Source organism: Perissodus microlepis, chromosome 7 (genome assembly GCF_051167445.1).
Source record: "Perissodus microlepis isolate ML-2025 ecotype Zambia chromosome 7, ASM5116744v1, whole genome shotgun sequence".
NCBI classification, from domain to species: Eukaryota; Metazoa; Chordata; class Actinopteri; order Cichliformes; family Cichlidae; genus Perissodus; species Perissodus microlepis.
In genome coordinates this window covers 42,728,291-42,747,015 of record NC_140467.1, presented here as the reverse complement: position 1 = coordinate 42,747,015, position 18,725 = coordinate 42,728,291, and the positions used below count along the sequence as shown (strand labels likewise).

Below are 18,725 nucleotides of genomic sequence, written 5' to 3'. Positions count from 1 at the left end.
TCAAATCGCTTCCTGTGTGAACGCCCCTTAAGACATTGTTTACTTTAATCTGTATGCAAGAAACTGATTCTGGAAGACAAAACCAAACCAACATTATGTATTAAAGTCCCACTCGCCATTTGTAAGATTTTGAAACTTTGGCTATCTGGAAACATATTTTTCACAAGCCCTTTTTTAGCAAACAAATAACGTTTGTTACAGATCATATAGTAAAAGAATAACTAAAACCCCACATTTTCCCAAGCAAAGAATACAACATAGTGCGACTGTTTTTATTTGGTGGGAAAATTATTTCTTTATCACCTAAAAAAAACCCAAAAACCTCCTTACCACTTTTAAGCTGTTTGCACTGGGCTTGTGCTGTTTCAGTTTATTCGTATTCCTGAAGGTTGCATTCTGTATACCAAGTGAGATCTGACCTCTTGAGCAGCAAAGAAACCCTCTCCCTTGATGGAGTTATCATCTAAGCTTTGTTAAAAGTCAGGGCAGTCTCAGGGAAACCAAGCACTGAATGCAGAGAGTGTATTAAACAGTTCTCTGACTGGGAAAGCCAGAGCCTTAGTAATGGTTTGTGTTAGGTTGTTATTTAAAAATTCTAATGAAATAACATGTGTGCCATTGCCTCTCAATAGCCAACTTGCACTTATCCACCCACATGTGGTGAATTTATTTTAAAAAAAAAAAAGTATTGGCAGAAATCCCATAATCACATCATCACTGTCAGAATTTAATCATCCATTTAGTGACAGAAGGAGGATTTAAAGAGACATTTTTAAACTATGGATTCTTAAGGTAGTTTCCCAACAAACAGACATTGGTAAAAGAGTATAGTTTTGCCACACGTATGAGGTAAATGTACCGGGAAAGGGGAAAACAGAGTAAGCAGTGCCTCGCTATCCTTGGAGCCAGTTTAAGAAATGCCTGTGTTCCCTCAGCAGACTGTAGAGGAGAGCTAAAGGTGGAAATGAACTGGGAGAGGTCATTATTCCTGGCTCGAGTCTTAGCGATCCATCTCCTCTATGGACACCTACAGTAGTAACCGCTCCAACTCCACTACTGTTATCTAAATTTGCCCTCTCTCCTCCTCCTCCCTAACCTGTCCCATTCCAGCTCCTCCACAAACACCCTCACAGACAAATATACTGGTTCGGCTACAACAAGCAATACCAGCATTAACGCTCACACTAACATTTTTCCCATCACATCTCAAGATATCACACGTTTGAGCATTTGGGCTTGTTAATATTTATACAGCTCACATTTCCATACTTGTCATGCAGGCAGATGCAGAGCATATGGCTTGTTGTCTGTAAGTGAATGATTGAATAATCAGTTTATAACCTTTAGTGGCTCATTCTCCAGGTGTGTCATTCAAGCCTGGAGCGGATATATACTGTGAAAAAAGGGAAATGAATAAATTACATCTGATAGATAGTTATAGTGCATGTGGAAAAGCAGAAGAGCTCATAATGACTTCTCCGTAGAAGTCTTGCACATTGCTGTGGAATATTTTTTTCTCTCTCCCCGTTCTTTCTTTTCACACCCCTTTCCACCCCCACACTCTTCTGTACACTCTATTTCTGACACAACAGCGATGAGTAATGAATGGTTTTGCTTTGCAGTGGTTCTTAACAAGTGAGAGGATTGTGTTCTGTCTATTGGGCTAATTAGTGTTTTGCTGGCACACCCAGGCAGAAACATCCCACTCAGTGGCTACTCCTACATTGCTGCTGTAACCAGGTCTTCAGCCAGTAATGTTTGCTAGTGGGAGAAGAAGTGACAGTGGAGGCGCACCGAAGCTGCACTCTTATTTGAAAGCTGGGTGGTTTAAAGGACGTAGGCCACCTGGGTAGTCATTCAAAATAGAGCTATGCCTCACTGAGAGCAAAACTAATGGTGCACCGAGGGGCTACAGCTCCATTTATTAAGTTTTGATTTTAGACATTCAGGCTAAGGTCGTGGAGTTGCATGTAAAATAAAATAACACAACATATCAAAGCATTTAGCAGCTAGTGCTAACTATAAAACACTGTAAAGGTTTACCTTATGAACTCCATGAGATCTCAATATGTCAGCCTTGTTTAGCGCTCATGTCTGCTGACCCCAAGTGGTCGTGTTAAAAAAACAAATTATGTTGGATGAGTGGATGGATGGATAGATGTAAAAGTTACACCTTGTAAAACAAGGTGTAACTTTTCTTGACTTTATTAAAGCTTTTCATGAGTAAAACTGCAGAAAAGCATAAACCCATAGTAACATTACTGTGACTCCACTTGGTGTAAAGCCCTAATACTTTGACAGGAATGCAAAAGGATATAGAGTCACTCCATACCAAAATCAGTTATTTGGCTTCAGTTAAATTTGACCAAACTTAAAATGTCATTGTAACAACATGTAAAACGCAATAACTGAGAATACTCACGGACAGTTTCCAAGGCAACAACATAAACCCATCATCCATAGCAGAACAAGCTAGTCACACCATGTGCTCTGCCATGCCCCACTACCACTGACTGCACTTTCTTAATGCCATAAGGTGGCACTGTGGTTCACGAAACTTCTCAAACATTTGCATGCTTTGATACCGAGAGCAGCTCAGCATGAGCTCACCCTCCAGTGTTCGTGCAACAAACTTTTGGTTCTCATTGTCTAATACTCTGCCCCAAACAACTTATTGCGTAAAAAAACCTTCCATGAACTCTTTATTTTTCAGTAATGATGGGAACAAACGTTAGTATACAAACCTAGCTTTTTGTGTTTGCATCTTCATGTGACATTATCACGGTGTGGTTTATAAATAAGTTTTCTGTGATTTTCATTTAAAAATGAAATAAAGGGTTCTGGTATAATTCATCTGATTGAACAGGTAACCCGTGTACTTTAAGGCAGTTGCAGAGGCCTTGGTTCAAATCTGCTCCAAGGCCATTTACTGCATGCCTTTGGCCTGCTTTACCGTCTTCTCTCCTCTATCCGTCTTAAGTAAAGGCTAAAAAATACATTAAATTAATCAAAAACTGACCAATTCACCATTTCATTTGTTCCCTGCAAATTTCTACAAGCTACATTTCTTGAACAAATTTGTCTTTCCAATGGAATAACCCAGCATTTTATATTTGCACGAGATTTGCAAACTTTCTTAATCGATCCGTATTATTTGTGTAAATACAATTCAGTATGTTAATCTGTGAATATCGATGTGATTTTTCTTTGTTAACCTCATGCTTTAGACTTTGTCCCTTCTCATTCATCTTAAATCTTCCTTTCTTCAAGCAAAAGTCACTTGTTTGTAACATTTTTCCCCCCAATCGTCCATCTTTCTTCTTTCTTGTCCGTCCTTGCCTCTCAGTGATGATGTATTAGATATATTTTGGAACACTAGTGACTGCCCTCCTGGATGTGCACCTGCTCTCCTTCTCACTCATCTGTCTTTCTCCTCTTTGTCTTACCATCTCTCATTTACCTGTCCCCCTCCATTCCTAGTTCTACGTACCCCCCCACCCCACACTCACTTTCCCTCTCTCGCTCACTCTCTCACTGTGTGTCACTTGGCTGTCTTCAGCCAGACAGGCTTTTTCTTTATGGCAGCTGACATGTGGCAATTTCCTTTCGTTAATGACAAGAAATGTGCCAATTACCTCTCCGGATGTTTTACTGCCAATCAGACGATAACGAGCTGTGAGCGTGAGCATTTGGATGTGTGTGTACAACTTTGTGTATCTGTGTTTATGTCTTTTGAATCTGTTGGCATGAAAGAAACCTGAACAAGTTCAATGTGACATGAAGTTTTCTGCACATATATGCAATTAGTATACAGACTGTGTAGCTTAGTTCCTTTAAAGACTGGTACTAGATTAGATCATACAGAAGTATGCCGTGCTGTGATTGGGATTCTGTTCAGTTCAGGTTTATCTATATAACGCCAATTCACAACAGTAGTTGCCTCAAGGCACTGTATTATTGTAAGGTAAAGAACCTATAACGATACAGAGAAATCTCCAACAATCAGATGACACCCTATGAGCAAGCACTTGTCACCAGTGGGAAGGAAAAGAGGGACACAGGACAAAATATGCACTGTTGAGCTGAGCCAGAGATTAATAATAACTAATGATATACATATAAACAAACACATAGTAAGTGAAAAAAGGTGAGTGAAGGAGAAACACCCAGTGCATGATGGGAAGCCCCCAGCAGCCTACGCCTATTGTAACATAACTAAGGAAGGATTCAGGGTCACCTGATACGCCACACTTATTACACCACATATGCATAAACAGACAGTCTGCAAAGAAAAGTCTGTAAAAACACTTCCACCTGAAAAAGCACAGGTCATGCTAAAAGTATTCTTTCACGACATATACAACTTACACACAATATTACACAATACACACTATACATATATATACACAATATTACAGTTTTTGATGCTTGCATGTTGCACTTTGAATTTTACAAAATTTATATGTGTGTGTGTGTGTGTGTGTGTGTGTGTGTGTGTGTGTGTGTGTGTGTGTGTGTGTGTGAGAATTTCAGTGGCCCTAATCTTCTTCTGTAACATGTAGCTTTACCTGTTCAAAGTACGTTTCAAATTAACGGAGCATATGTGATATTGTACAAAGAAACCCTATCACATGAAGGAACATGCCAAAAAATAGAGTGGTTTCATCCTTTAAATGTGCAAATTTGCTGCTTTTACTTTTAAGAAGTCTGATAATAAAACCTGTTTAAGCTACCTGTCAGCAGCAAACCTCAATTTTAAAAACAACAACATTAAACATGCATTTTAGCCAAGTCTAAAACTGACCCATTTAGCTGTTTTGTGATCTTTTCAAATGTCCGGAGCATTATCAGTTGCCTGACAAAGAAACCATCAGTCACAGCCCTGTAGCCAAACAACCTTTTATAAATGAGCCCTAAATATAGTCAGTACAAAATAATCGGTGAACCATTGCTCAGTTTAGCTCTCTCACATGTTTCCCCCTTTTGACATGAGTTTCTACCACTTTATATTTCTTGTCACTCTGTCTCCCTCCCACCCCTCCATCTGCACTGAAAAGCGCTTTTGTTCAATTTTTAATTACCTTCTCATATAAAAGTGCTCTTGACATCTGAACACAGCAAATTTGAAGAGGCAGCCTCTGTGATTGGTGCAAAATTGGATAACCACCTCTTTGTATCAACCGTCAGTCTCTATTCTAAGAAGAGACCTTTCACTTTTTAATTCCCTGTGCCCAACACACACTGATGCAGGCACCAAAAGAGAAAATATTTATGTCAAAAACAACAACAACAAAAAAAAAACAGCCATTGTTTCTCCTGTTTGCATCATTAGATTGTTTGCTTTTGGTATTGCTTGTGTGTGTGGGAACAAAAGACAAAAAATGGCAATCAGATCACTGTCAAATCTTTGTTCTCTGAACATAGGGGTCCTTCTTTCTGGTAGTGCTCGAAATGTTTCAGAGTTTTATTCATTATTAAAGACTGAGGGTGACACACACATGCACAGAAAATGTATGGGACCCGTACTCAGTAACTCTCCTGATGCCTGCACTTAAATTAGTCAGTTCTACATATATAAATATACGTAGAATTCTATACATATATATAGAATATAAACCTTCTTGTTATATTTTTACAGTTACAGTTTTTATTGCCTTCTTTGTAGTGAGATCGTGGTAATGTACACAGCATATGTGACTTAGTTGTGTCGGTATATAATAAGAGAAACTTTGTAGAAGATGTCTGACTGCCACCTGAGCTGCTGTCAAAATAATTTAAAGAAGACAGCTCAATAGCAGCAAACAATTAACTATAAACACTCAACAGCCACTTCATTAGGTACACCTTGCTAGTATCAGATTGGACCCCTTTTTACCCTCAATCTGTCCTAATTCTTGCACAGTTCCTGCAGATTCAGCAGCTGTACATCCATGATGTAAATCTGCTGTTCTACCACATTGCAAAGGTGATCTATTGGATTGAGATCTGGTGACTGTAGAGGACATTTGAATAGAGTGAACACATGAATGGAGCTGAATGACATGATGTGTTACCCTTCTGGATAAGTGTGTGTGTGTGTGTGTGTGTGTGTGTGTGTGTGTATGTAAATTCTGCTTTTATTAATGATCTAGACAGAAGTCTAATGAACTAGGTTAACATAAAACATTTCTTTTTGCATGAGTTCCTTGCAGAAATTATTATTTTTTAAATAATGATGTATCTGTGAATGATGTATCTCCTATATATTGCAATATACAGTCTGTCATGCTGCACTTTGTTCTCAAGGGAGAGAAATGTTTAGTTATATTTAATAGACAGCAAGTGATGGAACTGCGTCCCTCGTGGCTCTGTGAGATTGATTCGACTGATACGTGTTTATAGAGGAAGAAATTCATAAGCACCAAATCAACAGTGAATATACATTAAGCTTACAGTGGTTCACTGAAATGCTCAGCTGATATTGTGTTTTAAACCCCGTGTTTTTTCCGATGTAAGTGTGTGATGGGGATAAGTGCCTGTTGATGTGTTGTATGCAATGATTTGGGACGTGTTTACTGAGAATTAACTGTGAAAGGGAGTATTTAAAGTCTCTATTTTAAGATAAGATAACCTTTACATAGCAAAAACTAGAAAAAGAAAGAGCAGGTAGTCTTGCTGAGGTGCGATGCCGGTGATGCTGATATCCCAGTGCATGTCATAGTGGGTCTGTATTCTCTTTTGAGAAACTCCTAACAATGCCGGTCTTATAACAATGGCCAGTGTATTGTACGTTTTCACAGCACAAAATGCTGTTTCTGTGTTGTTGCCTAAGAAATTCAAAAACAACAGTGACTGTTTTGTCTTGGCCAGTCTCATATCAGGTTATTGCCCTACTTTTTGCGATATTCTATCTCTCATGAGAAAGCCCCTTTATAAACATCCTGCTTATCTTTCTCTGTAGTCCTCCTTGGTGTCTTATCTCTTATCAGGCCCTGTTACTCATGGGCTATCACAATGCACAGGAAGTTAGCTGTTTGCCAGGCCTCTTCATCACTGGACAGTTTCTTTGAAGAAAACCAGAGAACCAGGAAATATTTTGAATCAAACTGGCTGCGGACTGTGAGGCGGCACATGTTTTTCTTTTCTCTCTTCTTGAAGGGAGAAAAGGGATCTCGGTGAATTACAGCAAATAAAGGCTCCAAATGATCTTCTGTTCCGCGATAGTGCCTGGAGTGCAATATCAGTTTCATTTGGAAAAATGAAACTCAAAAGAAAAGGTCAGAGAGCTTCTCAGCCTGAGGAATTCTGGAGAGTTTTCTTGTCTCTGTTGTCTGACAGCGCTGCTGTTACTGTGGCGCTTTGTTCTAGGGGGAGAATAAAAAGAGCATGATAGCTATTGACTTTTTGTAGCAGGACCTCAGAGTAAACATAGTAATCCTGGCACTCACAGTTATTTGAGAGGTTAGACAGAAACTACACAAAAACGATCACTGTTTAAACACTTCACTTTGATTTTTGGTACAATTTAATGAGGTCAAACTGTCTTATATCTCTTTTCACATCCTCCTTTTTAAAAAAAAATGCATTTCTGTTGCCTCCAAGCTCGCAGTTTTCTTTCTCACTTTCACATTCCTGATTTGCTTTGTTGTTGTTTTTTGTAGGTGGAGTGGCTTAAGAACGAGGAGGTTATCGACCCTGCAGACGACAGAAACTTCTACATCACCATTGACCACAACCTCATTATTAAACAGGCTCGCCTCTCTGACACGGCCAACTACACCTGTGTGGCAAAGAACATTGTGGCGAAAAGACGCAGCACAACTGCCACAGTTATCGTCTATGGTAACCTACAGTCTTACCTTTCTACACGTTAATACAATTCGATTCAAAGTTGTTTACATGTGTCCGACCAGCTCATTGTTCTTACCAACCACACGGCTGATTAGTAAAGTGAGACACTAGTGTTGAGGAAACTTCCTTTATGAAGTTCAGCTCGGCTCAAAATAAAAACAAATTTCAAAGTCACTCTGCATACATCAAATCTCCCTCTCTCTCTCCTGCAGCGTATAACATTCACTCATTTTGTTCCTGCCAGAAGGTGTGCAAGGAATGGAAGATTTGTTTTTTTTTCTCTTTTTTGATCTGCAGAGGTGCTGATGTGGCTGAGCTGTACTTAAAGAGACCCCTGCTGTGGTTTCACGCAGTCTCGCGCACTGTCTCTCTAACATCAGCTAACATGACTGTTATTGCACAGCACGGTTCTGACATTAAACTTCAACAGCTGCTGGAGGCTACTTAAGACAGAACAAATGACACGTGAAGCAAATGTTCCTTTGAACCTCAGACATTGTTTTTTTTTTCTGTAGAAATGACTACTGGCTTGATAGCTCATTTAACTAAGGCCAGCAGAGTTCATCCTGTGCTTGATAGAAGTTTTCATGGCTTTGCCAATTTAACTCTAAAAACTGAATAATAAAACAACTGCCCTCTTTCAGGTGCAGAAGTGCTTACAGATTTTGTTCACTTTGCACGAACAGTGTAATGCATATTTCTAAATGAAGGTGGCGTATAAATACGGATGTGCATATAGTGCGCATACCATAAAGGTGACCAGATGTCTGATACCATTATCAGAGTTTAGCTTCAAAGCCAGAATTTTCTCATCATGTTCCCTTATCTCTTCCCTGGACTTACTGCATGGTTAGGATTATAATAGGAAGGCAGTGAGACAAGTGTCTCCTCAAGAATTTCATGTTACTAGCAGAGTATATTAGAGCCAAGTGTCAAAAAAGCACTTTGATGTCAGCCTGTCCTTTTCCTTTCCAAAGAGGACTACACAAGCATTCATGTATACCCTGATTTCCTAAAAAGGATGGGACTCTGTCTTAAGTGTGAAAGAGATTGCACTGACCTATAAATCAGTTAAACACTATATTCATCTAAAAGAAAAAGCTGAACATGTCAAAATATTGGATAGGCCAACAAAAAACAGTTGTTTAATGCTGCTAAAAAGAGAATCAGGACCTCCTGGAGTAACCTCTTACGATCTGTTCGGTTAATCTGCAGTGTTTCAGTTTGAGGATTGTATCATTTGTAGTATATACTGTAATATCATTAAAGGATTCAGAGAATTTGGATAAATCTCAGCACACCAGGGTAAAGTCTGCAAATTGTTATCGAATGGCTGTGTCCTTTGGCTGCTCATGTGGCACCAGATATGATTCTGTAGTGGAAAAGTGGAAAACACAGCTTGAGTTCAGAAACACTTCTGAAAACCTCTGCAAATAAAAACAAATGATATAAAAATAAGATCCAGAAACGCTGCAGCTTTCTCTCTGCCTCATCCTGTGGGCGATGAGCTGAAGGTGAAAGGATGGTGGTCTTGTGGCCGGTGCACAGCTTAAGAGTATCAGTATCAGAAATGGTATGGGGGGAACATTAGTGCACATGGTATATGTGACCAGCATTGTTGATGCTAAACAGTATGTACATGTTTTGGATATGGGTCTGTAGTAAGTCTGTAGTCCAGGTGCTAAACTGGCCTGCCTTTGGTTCAGACCTGTTGGAAACATTTGTTTCAATGTGAAACAAAAATAGTTTTGCAAATCTTTTGCATTTTACACAGTCGTTCAGCTGTTTTGGAAATAAGTCTCTTTTGGAAAGGGGAAGCATAAGTTGACAGTACTATTGTACAATATTACTGTACATGAAAGTATACACATTTTCCTGCAAAGAAGTGTGAGAAAACCTAGAGAATAAGGGCTATGCCTAATGCCAGTGATATATAAATTAGAAGGAAAGGGAGCATGTTTATATCCCAGAGGTTTCCAGCAAAATCCCAGACAAAGATACTAGAAACAGTAAGTTGATAAGATGGCAGGGAGAGAAGAAGAAAAAAAGAGGCGCGAAAGACAGAAGATAGAGCCTTTATTCATGGAGGAGACAAAGCAGACAGTAAATAAATGTGGGTCTTCCCCCAGAGTCCAATATTTTGGGCTTCACTCATAAGCATGTCACATTTGAAGGTCTGAGACTCCAAGGGGCCTGGTTCCACCATCTGAAATGCCACAGACTTGTTCTCAGCCACAAGCCCTGATGTCACTCCGCGCTGGATTTAGTCGCTGACAGAGATGGATGAGAGAGGGAAGAGAGGCATTAGAGGGAATCAGTGAATGGAAAATGCAGCAGTCTGACCAGAATTTACTGTCTGTCTGCAGTGCAAAGTAATTGCCCGATAGTTTAAGGTCAAAATGCAAAACAAAATGAACAATATTGGTACATTTTATAGTAGGCAAATCACTTGAACCTCTGAGCTGGGCTTTCTTAGACAGTCAAATTAATGAGCTGGTCACTAAAAACAAACATGCAGAGTTTTTAATTTCATGGGTTTAGTTCTTTCACTCTAATTCACACACATTTGTGTTTTATTTTATTATTCAATTTAACAGTTTCACAGACCATAATCAAGTTATATTTAACATGTTTTACCACCGTGTGTTTCCAGTGAATGGTGGATGGTCGACATGGACAGAGTGGTCAGTGTGTAACAGCCGCTGTGGCCGTGGTTACCAGAAACGCACACGCAGCTGTACTAACCCAGCGCCACTCAATGGCGGTGCCATCTGTGAAGGGCAAGGCATCCAGAAGCTACAGTGTAATCCTCTCTGCCCAGGTATTAAAACAATAACACGGCCATGTGTACGTGGGCGTGTTGAGTTCAGGTGCACATAAACGAAATGCATTCAATTTGATGCGACTCTGTACGTTTGCACAAATTCCGCCCTGTTTGTGCGTCCACCGCACCCACTCCCCCTGCTCGCACGCTAAATTCATCTTCATCTTCTCATTTGCCATCTCGTTCACTCGACCCTCATCTGTCCTGTCTGTTATGTGATAGTGGATGGCCTGTGGACAGAGTGGAGTAAGTGGTCCACCTGTGGGACAGAGTGCACCCACTGGAGGAGGAGAGAATGCAGCGACCCAGCACCCAAAAACGGGGGAAAGGACTGTGAGGGCATGGTGCTCCAGTCTAAGAACTGCACCGATGGGCTGTGCATGCAGAGTGAGTACCCGATTAATCCTCTGCGACTGTCTGACCTGCCAACAAAAGAAATCTCTTCACCCTTTGACCGGGACTTTCACTGTGCTCTTTCATCACTGCGCGCTGTGTTTCACATCCTCACATAACACGCTCACCCTGTCCTCACCCAGTCTGTTTCACTTCGCTCATACATAAACAATAAGACAGGCCGAAACGCCTCTCTGTCCTCTGCACTTGATCTGTTTCTCTTTATTTTTATGTACACAACAGACAAAAGCGTTTTTGATCAAAGCAACATAAAATCAAGAACCACCACACATCTTCCTGTGTCAGTTCTATTGCAAGCATAAGTACACGTTTAAAAAAAAAAAAGTACTTGGCCGCAAGAGGAAGCAATCTAACTAATTATCCTTGTCATAAGCTAAGAATTTGGGAGGTATATTTGAAAATAATAAGTTATTATGCACTAATTACACAAAGGGGAGGGGGCACAACGACTAAACTGCTTTGATTACTACCTTTACTGAAAAACTCTGGATTCCTGCATCCAACGATAGGAAACGCAAGGCCACAAGGTAGCACGTGTTTGGACTCGCCCTCTTTTCTGAGCTGGCCTTTATGTTCACTGCAAAGTAAACAAATACATATCATTTGGTATTACAATAACTTAAAAAAGCGCAAAAGACATCCAGATGCACCAGCATTTTTCTTTCTTTGCTTTTACTTTGTCTTTCAAGTAGCAAACTAAAGCCAGTTTGTGGTGCAGCCAGATATTTTTCTGCAGGCAGAGAATTGTTTTCTTCTCCTCTTTGTTCCAGTGAAGTTAAAAACAGCCAAGCACTCCAGTGAAGCCAACAATCCTGCTTCCTCTGCCTTATAACACATTCACAGATTAGAATCGAGCCGCAGTTGCTTTGATGCACGTTTGTGTGTATGTGTTTGCATGCGTGCCGCAGTATTATGTTGTTACAGGGTGAAACACCTACATCCTAAAACATCAAAACTAAACCAAAAGTGCTAGTAGTGATTCTGTGCCTTTAATAAAAAGAGAGAGTCTGTGAAAGGGAGAGAGCGTCGCAGAGTAAGTGAATTAAACTCTGTGTCTAGTTGAATAAAATTCCTATTTAATAAACATCTCTGTAGGTGTAGGACCCAATCGCTGTCACAAATGCCTCTGTCGTGTGTATAACCTATTACAGATGGTGATGTGACACTAATAATATAACAGCAGCTCAGCTGCTAGATGTATAAAATTTGAGACAGCTAGCGACTGCTGTGTGCAGCAGATCTGAGTTTTTGGTGCACCATAAGGTTGTAAACTGCTACCTGTCGATGTGATGTAGCGTAGGTTACATCTTCAGATGCAGATGGCTGGTGGATCTGTATGCCTCTGAAGTAAATGCCTGCCGTCACACGCATGTTCTATATGTGCTAAGGACGGTGTTCAGGAAATGTTTTAACATCAGAGAGAGGTTGCATTAGCTCATTACGAGAGGGAGCACGTATGTAAACGGCATATAGAAGCACGAGAGAGAGAGAGAGAAAAAAATCAATAAGAAGGCCGTGACAGACGGATGTACTGTTATTTGTCTCTCTTCGTCTTGTTTTATTTCCCTCTGCAACACAACATATGTTCACCCCACACTTTTCTGCCCTTCTGTACGCCCTTTGCAACTCAGCCTACACCAAAAGCATTAGTTCTTGGTAGATTGATGGCTAGTTTTCAGAGAATATAAAGCCATAATGATATAGATTTAGGATCATTTCAGAGATTGATTTTCTTTCTTTTCTTTTTTTTGGGGGAAGCTAAAAGGGTGAAGCCACTTATGTCAATGTTAATGACCATTTCCACAAGCATTTAGGAGAACGGCCCATTATCTGAAAGCTCATGTTATGGCAAATATGATTGGGAATGGAAGTTGTGTGCAATCTGAACTCACCTTGGACCGCTGGTCTGCTCCCTCTAGTGCAGGGCTGTGATCTGAGCAAACACGTGTCTGTGGATTCCATTGCAGCTTGATCTTATTTTCTGTTGTTTGAATTTATTTAAATCATTTCAATTGCAGTCCATCACCGAAATCCACCGAAGGAATTTGATAGACCAGACCTTGAAATAGAACGTGGTGCTCAGCTCCATCACTGCCTCCTGCAGAAATACAACTGACTCGCGTCAAAAAGAGTTGTTATAATTAACTTTGCAGCTTGTTTATCACATTTAGACTGTCAGGGAGTTTTCTGGGGGGGGGGGGGGGCGTTGGATTTAACAAAGTTATGTGTCTTTAAATTGATCTAGAAAGGTTGCACTCTGCGTGTTTAGAGAGAAGTTCCCAACTCTTACACATGTAGAGTTTTCACTGTTCACTTAGCCTGACCTGTCTAAATCTCTATTTTGCGTTCCCCCTGTGGTCTGCAGCCCTTGATACTGATGTTGTTTTTCAAGCCTTTGGTAACCCTGCTCTCTGACACGACATTTTCTCTGACATATTGATCTAGAGAGAGGGGAACACCGACTCCAGCAAGGGGACACGCTTCATTGCTATCGAACACCAGAGGCAGGACAGCCGTGACTCCTAAGCCTCAGTTCAGACTCTTAAGTTTCAGTTCAGCCTCCAAACGCCATAAAGTTATATCCTCTGTGTTTTATATGCGGTTTCAAAGATTAGTTAAAATGTCAATAAATATTATTTGTCATGTAATTAGCAATTGCATTAAACATAGAAGAGTAAGGAGCCTTTAAATAACGTGACAAATGACTTTCTCTTCCCCAAATGACAGTGTATTTCCCAGAGATTGGAAATCTGTCACATTCAAAGGAGTAATTGTTAAAACACAGACAATGATTTCCTGTACTATGCTTCCCTCTTCCTCTCACAGCTCTGTGTTGCCAATAAAGAATAAACTTCGGCGCTCTGACGTTTCCTTCGGAGCCCACCCACTGAAGCATGCCTTTATGTCAGCTGTGCTGTAGACTCGGTTGGGCTGAATAGAAACTCCACAGGATGGGTTCAAATGGGCCATCAGTTAGACTGAATGCAACAGCCAACCTCCCCCTGCTCCGTCCCGGCATCCCGGTTGCCTGATTACATGTACACACCAATCCCATCTATCAGGCCATTGATTTTCCTGTCAGTCCACTTGTCTGCCTGTGGCTCTCTCCCTTTTCCAATAAGGACTTCATTGTTTGTATAGTTGTTTATGGATGTCCCAGGGAGACTGAATATTATGTGTGCTTGTGCACTATTCCTGGCTCTGTCTTTCTAGCCTGCTTTGCACTTCATTTCAGTAAAAAACCAACCAAGACCCCAGTTTGGGCCAAAAAACACACACACACATACACACATGAAAAAAAAACCAACCTATCTTAGCTGAAGATTTTTCTAATCTCTCAATCGCATGTCTTCAACTTTGCACATCACTGTCCTTCAGCCCTTTTCCACTTCCTGCTTCCCTAACATAATCATTCCTTTTATCTCGCGCACTACCCTCTCCATCCACCTTCCAGTGACAGATGAAAGGCTGTAGGTTCTGCCGACTCGGCTGGAGCCCACACTTTATCAGCCCCTCCATCCCCCTCACCTGCCAGCATCAGTCCTGCTGCTGCTAAGGCACTAAGCCCAGTTGATGGATCGCGCCACTCTCTTACAGAACCTCCATGTTTCCCCTGCTCTCCTCATCCATCTCCATACACAGATATAGAGAGGAGGGGCCAAATCAAGAAAGATCGCTTCCCCGTGCCATCACTCCTACTCATGAGTTTGTTGCTGTCTCATTTGTTGAGTTTGTTTTTCTGTTGGAAATTTGATTTTCATCATCCCTCTCCTCCCCCCCCACCCTCATCTTTCTCTCTTCCCTCCCCTTCTCCATACCTCTCTCTCTGCTATCCATATCCACTTCTCTCTTCAAGGTTCCTTATATCAGAAGTCCTCTGAGGCAAAAGACAAGAGTGATATTGGAAATTCATGTGAGTTATTGTTTTGTTTTGTTTCCCCCCCCATTTCGTTCTTTTTTCATTATTTCTGCATTCTTCTCACGTCTGCCTTTGTTTTGTTTTTTTTAAGGCATCTTTAATGCTTTAATGTGCACGACCTGCATTTGCAGTCTTACATACAGATCTTCCTTTTTAGCAAAAAGCAACATTTCAGAAATAGCCATTTTGCACTAAAAGCATAAAACAAAACACAACAACGTGTCCATAAGTAAAATGAAAAACAATGTTTGCGAATGTTCTTCTGTGTCCACCTGCGAGTTATTGTTGCTCTTCTGTTTTTTACTTCATAACCACCTCAGGATATGATCCGTTTTGATAGCCCTAACCCTTTCCTCGTAATGTGTCTGTGCAAGCAGGCTGCTTGTTTACAGCCACGCTACTATTCTCGAAGTAAGAGCTGACCCTGCTCTTTACCCTGCCGAACTTTGCCTCACCAGCGGCTCATGCATCGTGTCAAGCAGACATTTTAACCTACCAGATAGTAAAGCTTTCGGAAATGAACATTGTTTATTGATCAGTTACCAGGCAAGAGCATAAACTCAAAATAATATTTGCTGTGACCTCCATTTGCTTTAAAATATCACCAGTTCTCATAGAAATATCCTCAGTATGTGTGTGTGCATATATATATATATATATATATATATATATATATATATATATATATATATATATATATATATATATATATATATATATATAATAATATAAACATTCTCAGCTAGAAGAATTTTTGTAGGTTGTTCTTGCACAGTTCTTCTGTGGATTTCGGCTGCTTTAAGATTTTTGTTTCTTCATGTATAATTTAGGGCTGACTCAATGTTCTGGTCGGAGCGAGGGGCGAGGCTCTGTAAGACTGTTGCTTCTTGGTTCTAAAGGTCTTTGTAAATCTGTCTGTTTTTGGGTTGTTGTCAGTTTAAATGTATCCTTTTCAAAGAGCCCATTTGTTGGTATGTGCTATGGTTAAGAATTTGCACATCTATGCTGATTTTTTTTTTTTTTGGGGGGGGGGCATTATTTTCCATCTCTCATCCATCCCTTTGTAAATTTTTGCAACCTCGCTGAGAATGAAGTGTTCAATAATCCCTTTCAGTTTCATTTCTTGTACTTTCCAACAATGGCTCACATTCAAAGCGATGTATTAATCTAAGTGATACATTTTAATGCGTACACTTAGCAGGTTGCTGCCTTTATCATCAAAGCATGAATAGAAGATTATTCGACTGAGGGGATATATGTTAAATAACTGCGGGGAAGCTTGGCAGAGGGAACGCAGTGAAATTACATTTTCAAACTTTCATCACTGACTCCCTGCTCTGTTTTCTGTTTGTGTCTGCGCTAGAGGAAGGATTAGAGGATGTATCTTTAATGCAATGTCTCACTCCAGGCTGAAAAGTCATGGCTGGGACATGCATGTCCTTCCTCACAGAAAACATCTATGGGAGCACTACAATATTAATACCCTTTTTTCCCCACTTAAATTGTAGTCTTTCAATAAAAATTACAGAAATGATCTTTAATTGAAATGGAGGTCACTCTAAATATTATTCAATAAGGATTCATCAAGAAATTAAATGTAATATGATTTAAATAAAGTGTTGAATAGTGGACTTATTTAATTACATTGAAATCCTTTTTATGGAATAAACATCAAACCATAAGTTACTGAAAAATAAGCCAGAAAGGAAGTATGTGATTAAAATGACACAACGCGTGACTTTCACTTGTCACGAAAGCACTCTGCTCTTGGTTTCCTTTCGCTCCGCTCCTTTATCCTCCTTTGTGCACGAGAACACAAGAGACACAGACTGAGTGCCATCTGTATCCCTGAGACACACGAGGCTAATTTACACAAATGCTCGGCCATCATGCACGTCTTCAAAGCGCCCTGTATGGATTTATGGGTGACACTGCCATCTACTGGTGCAGATATTGTGCAATTTAAACACACACATTATCTCAAAAATTGTTGCGTCTGCCCGATCACAACACCTTTTTGTTCTCCTGTTGATAAGAGTGTGTTTGTAAGCATTTGCTTTGGCGTTTGCCTTTCTTTGGACAATGACTTCACTTGTGCAATGTCCATGCATGTGTTGAACAATACGTGCATACATGCTCATACATGCCTTTTTGACATTTCGTGTCCTCCACATAAGAGCTTCACCCCCATTTGTCAACTTGGTGACAGTGAAGGACATTCCTTATCAAACACCAAAGAGAGTTCAGACTGTCAGTAGGCATCCATTAAAAGGTTTGATCTTTAATGAGAGCCTGTCTGAGTCTGTATTTCTAAAAGGCACATATATCCATGCCAGGCCTACTAATCACTGAGGCTTCTCCAGCTGGATAGTGGACAGAAAGTCTCTGGGAGGGAGACGGAGATGAAAGACAATTTGAGAAATGTGAGCCATGTCTAGATCTTATCTGCAGTGTGTAAGAACAAAAACAGAGACAGACTCTGAACTTCAGCACAGAGCATGGTAATTTGAAGATGAAAACATCGACATCTCTATCTTCAGAACTTTTGATCTTGGTTCTGAGCAGAAATCTTTGTGTCACTGGACCACGGTGGAACGGCCTTCTTTATTAATTGTGCTGTTTAAATGAATTTTTGTCACCATTTACTTTATTATATGGTTATTACATTGTTATTTTATCAAGGTCTTGCACATGACACAGTGCAGTATGTATTATTTCAAGAATTCTGAGGCCATTTTTAACATTCGCATACAAGATAGTGAACAGATGTTGGCGTGCCTTTTAGTGTGTCGCACATGTCCAAAGCAAACAGTGAAAAAAGGCCCGATGATGTGTGTCAAACTAAGTTGCCTGCATCATTATCTCGCCTCAGTTTTAACAATCAAGAGAGCCTCGTGTTTTTTTTCATGAACTGTGTTTCCCACAGCAGGTCAGCATTAATGAAAAAAGACTGGAGCTATACTTCGTGCATTTATTTCTCAGTAGATAGTTATTAATATCCGGCTCAATCGTAAACCAGGATATTACCCTGCTGATAATGGCTTCATCACAAGTCCTGCATACTGAGAGAAAAAGGCTTTATGTCATAAATGGAAGCATTACGAGATCTTAAAAGACAATTTTTTTTTCTGTCTGTGTTTTTTGTCTTTCGTTCCCAAACTCCTTCTCCAGTGGCCCCCACTACTGATGATGTAGCTCTTTATGTGGGTATTGTGATAGCAGTGATCATGTGCCTGGTTATCTCCGTCGTCGTGGCACTCTTCATCTACAGGAAGAACCACCGGGACTTCAGCTCTGACATCATTGATTCCTCTGCCCTCAACGGAGGGTTCCAGCCGGTCAGCATTAAGACCGCTCGCAAAGGTGAGTTATACGAGAGAGGCGTGTGTGAGCGTTTGAGCGTTGGTTTTTCTATATATCAAAATGTAACATGCATCTCAAATCGGTACATAAATAGATTAAACTTTCTTCTGTGTGAAAGGTAAGTGCACCTTTGCTGTCCTAGAGTTGCCCCCTTTAATCCAAGGAACTTTTAGATCCGTAACTGTGTCACTGTCTTAAAAATTTTAACATTTTTCCAAGTAAAAATCCCTTCAGTTGCAAGATATTTGAGGAAAAGGCCATTTGAATGGGATTCTATAGCCCTCCATTTGTTCTTTTTGAGCCCATTATTAGTGGATTTCCTTTTGTCATTAGTATAATTATCCTGTTAAAATGTCCATTGATGGTTTAGTTTCA

The 18,725-nt window shown here is 40.2% G+C and overlaps 1 protein-coding gene across 3 annotated transcripts in view; it reads left to right on the top strand.

Moving 5' to 3' along the window:
* unc5cb (unc-5 netrin receptor Cb) overlaps window positions 1-18,725 on the top strand; it is a 124,372-nt gene that overhangs the window by 88,175 nt on the left and 17,472 nt on the right. Inside the window, exons 5-9 of one of the 3 annotated variants that reach the window (XM_084935216.1) lie at window positions 7,641-7,821; window positions 10,484-10,651; window positions 10,877-11,041; window positions 14,925-14,981; window positions 18,159-18,350. In XM_084935216.1, coding sequence (XP_084791342.1) covers window positions 7,641-7,821; window positions 10,484-10,651; window positions 10,877-11,041; window positions 14,925-14,981; window positions 18,159-18,350 — 763 coding nt within the window. The remainder of the gene's footprint in view (window positions 1-7,640; window positions 7,822-10,483; window positions 10,652-10,876; window positions 11,042-14,924; window positions 14,982-18,158; window positions 18,351-18,725) is intronic. The other 2 variants (XM_084935217.1, XM_084935219.1) reach the window with 2 other exon arrangements.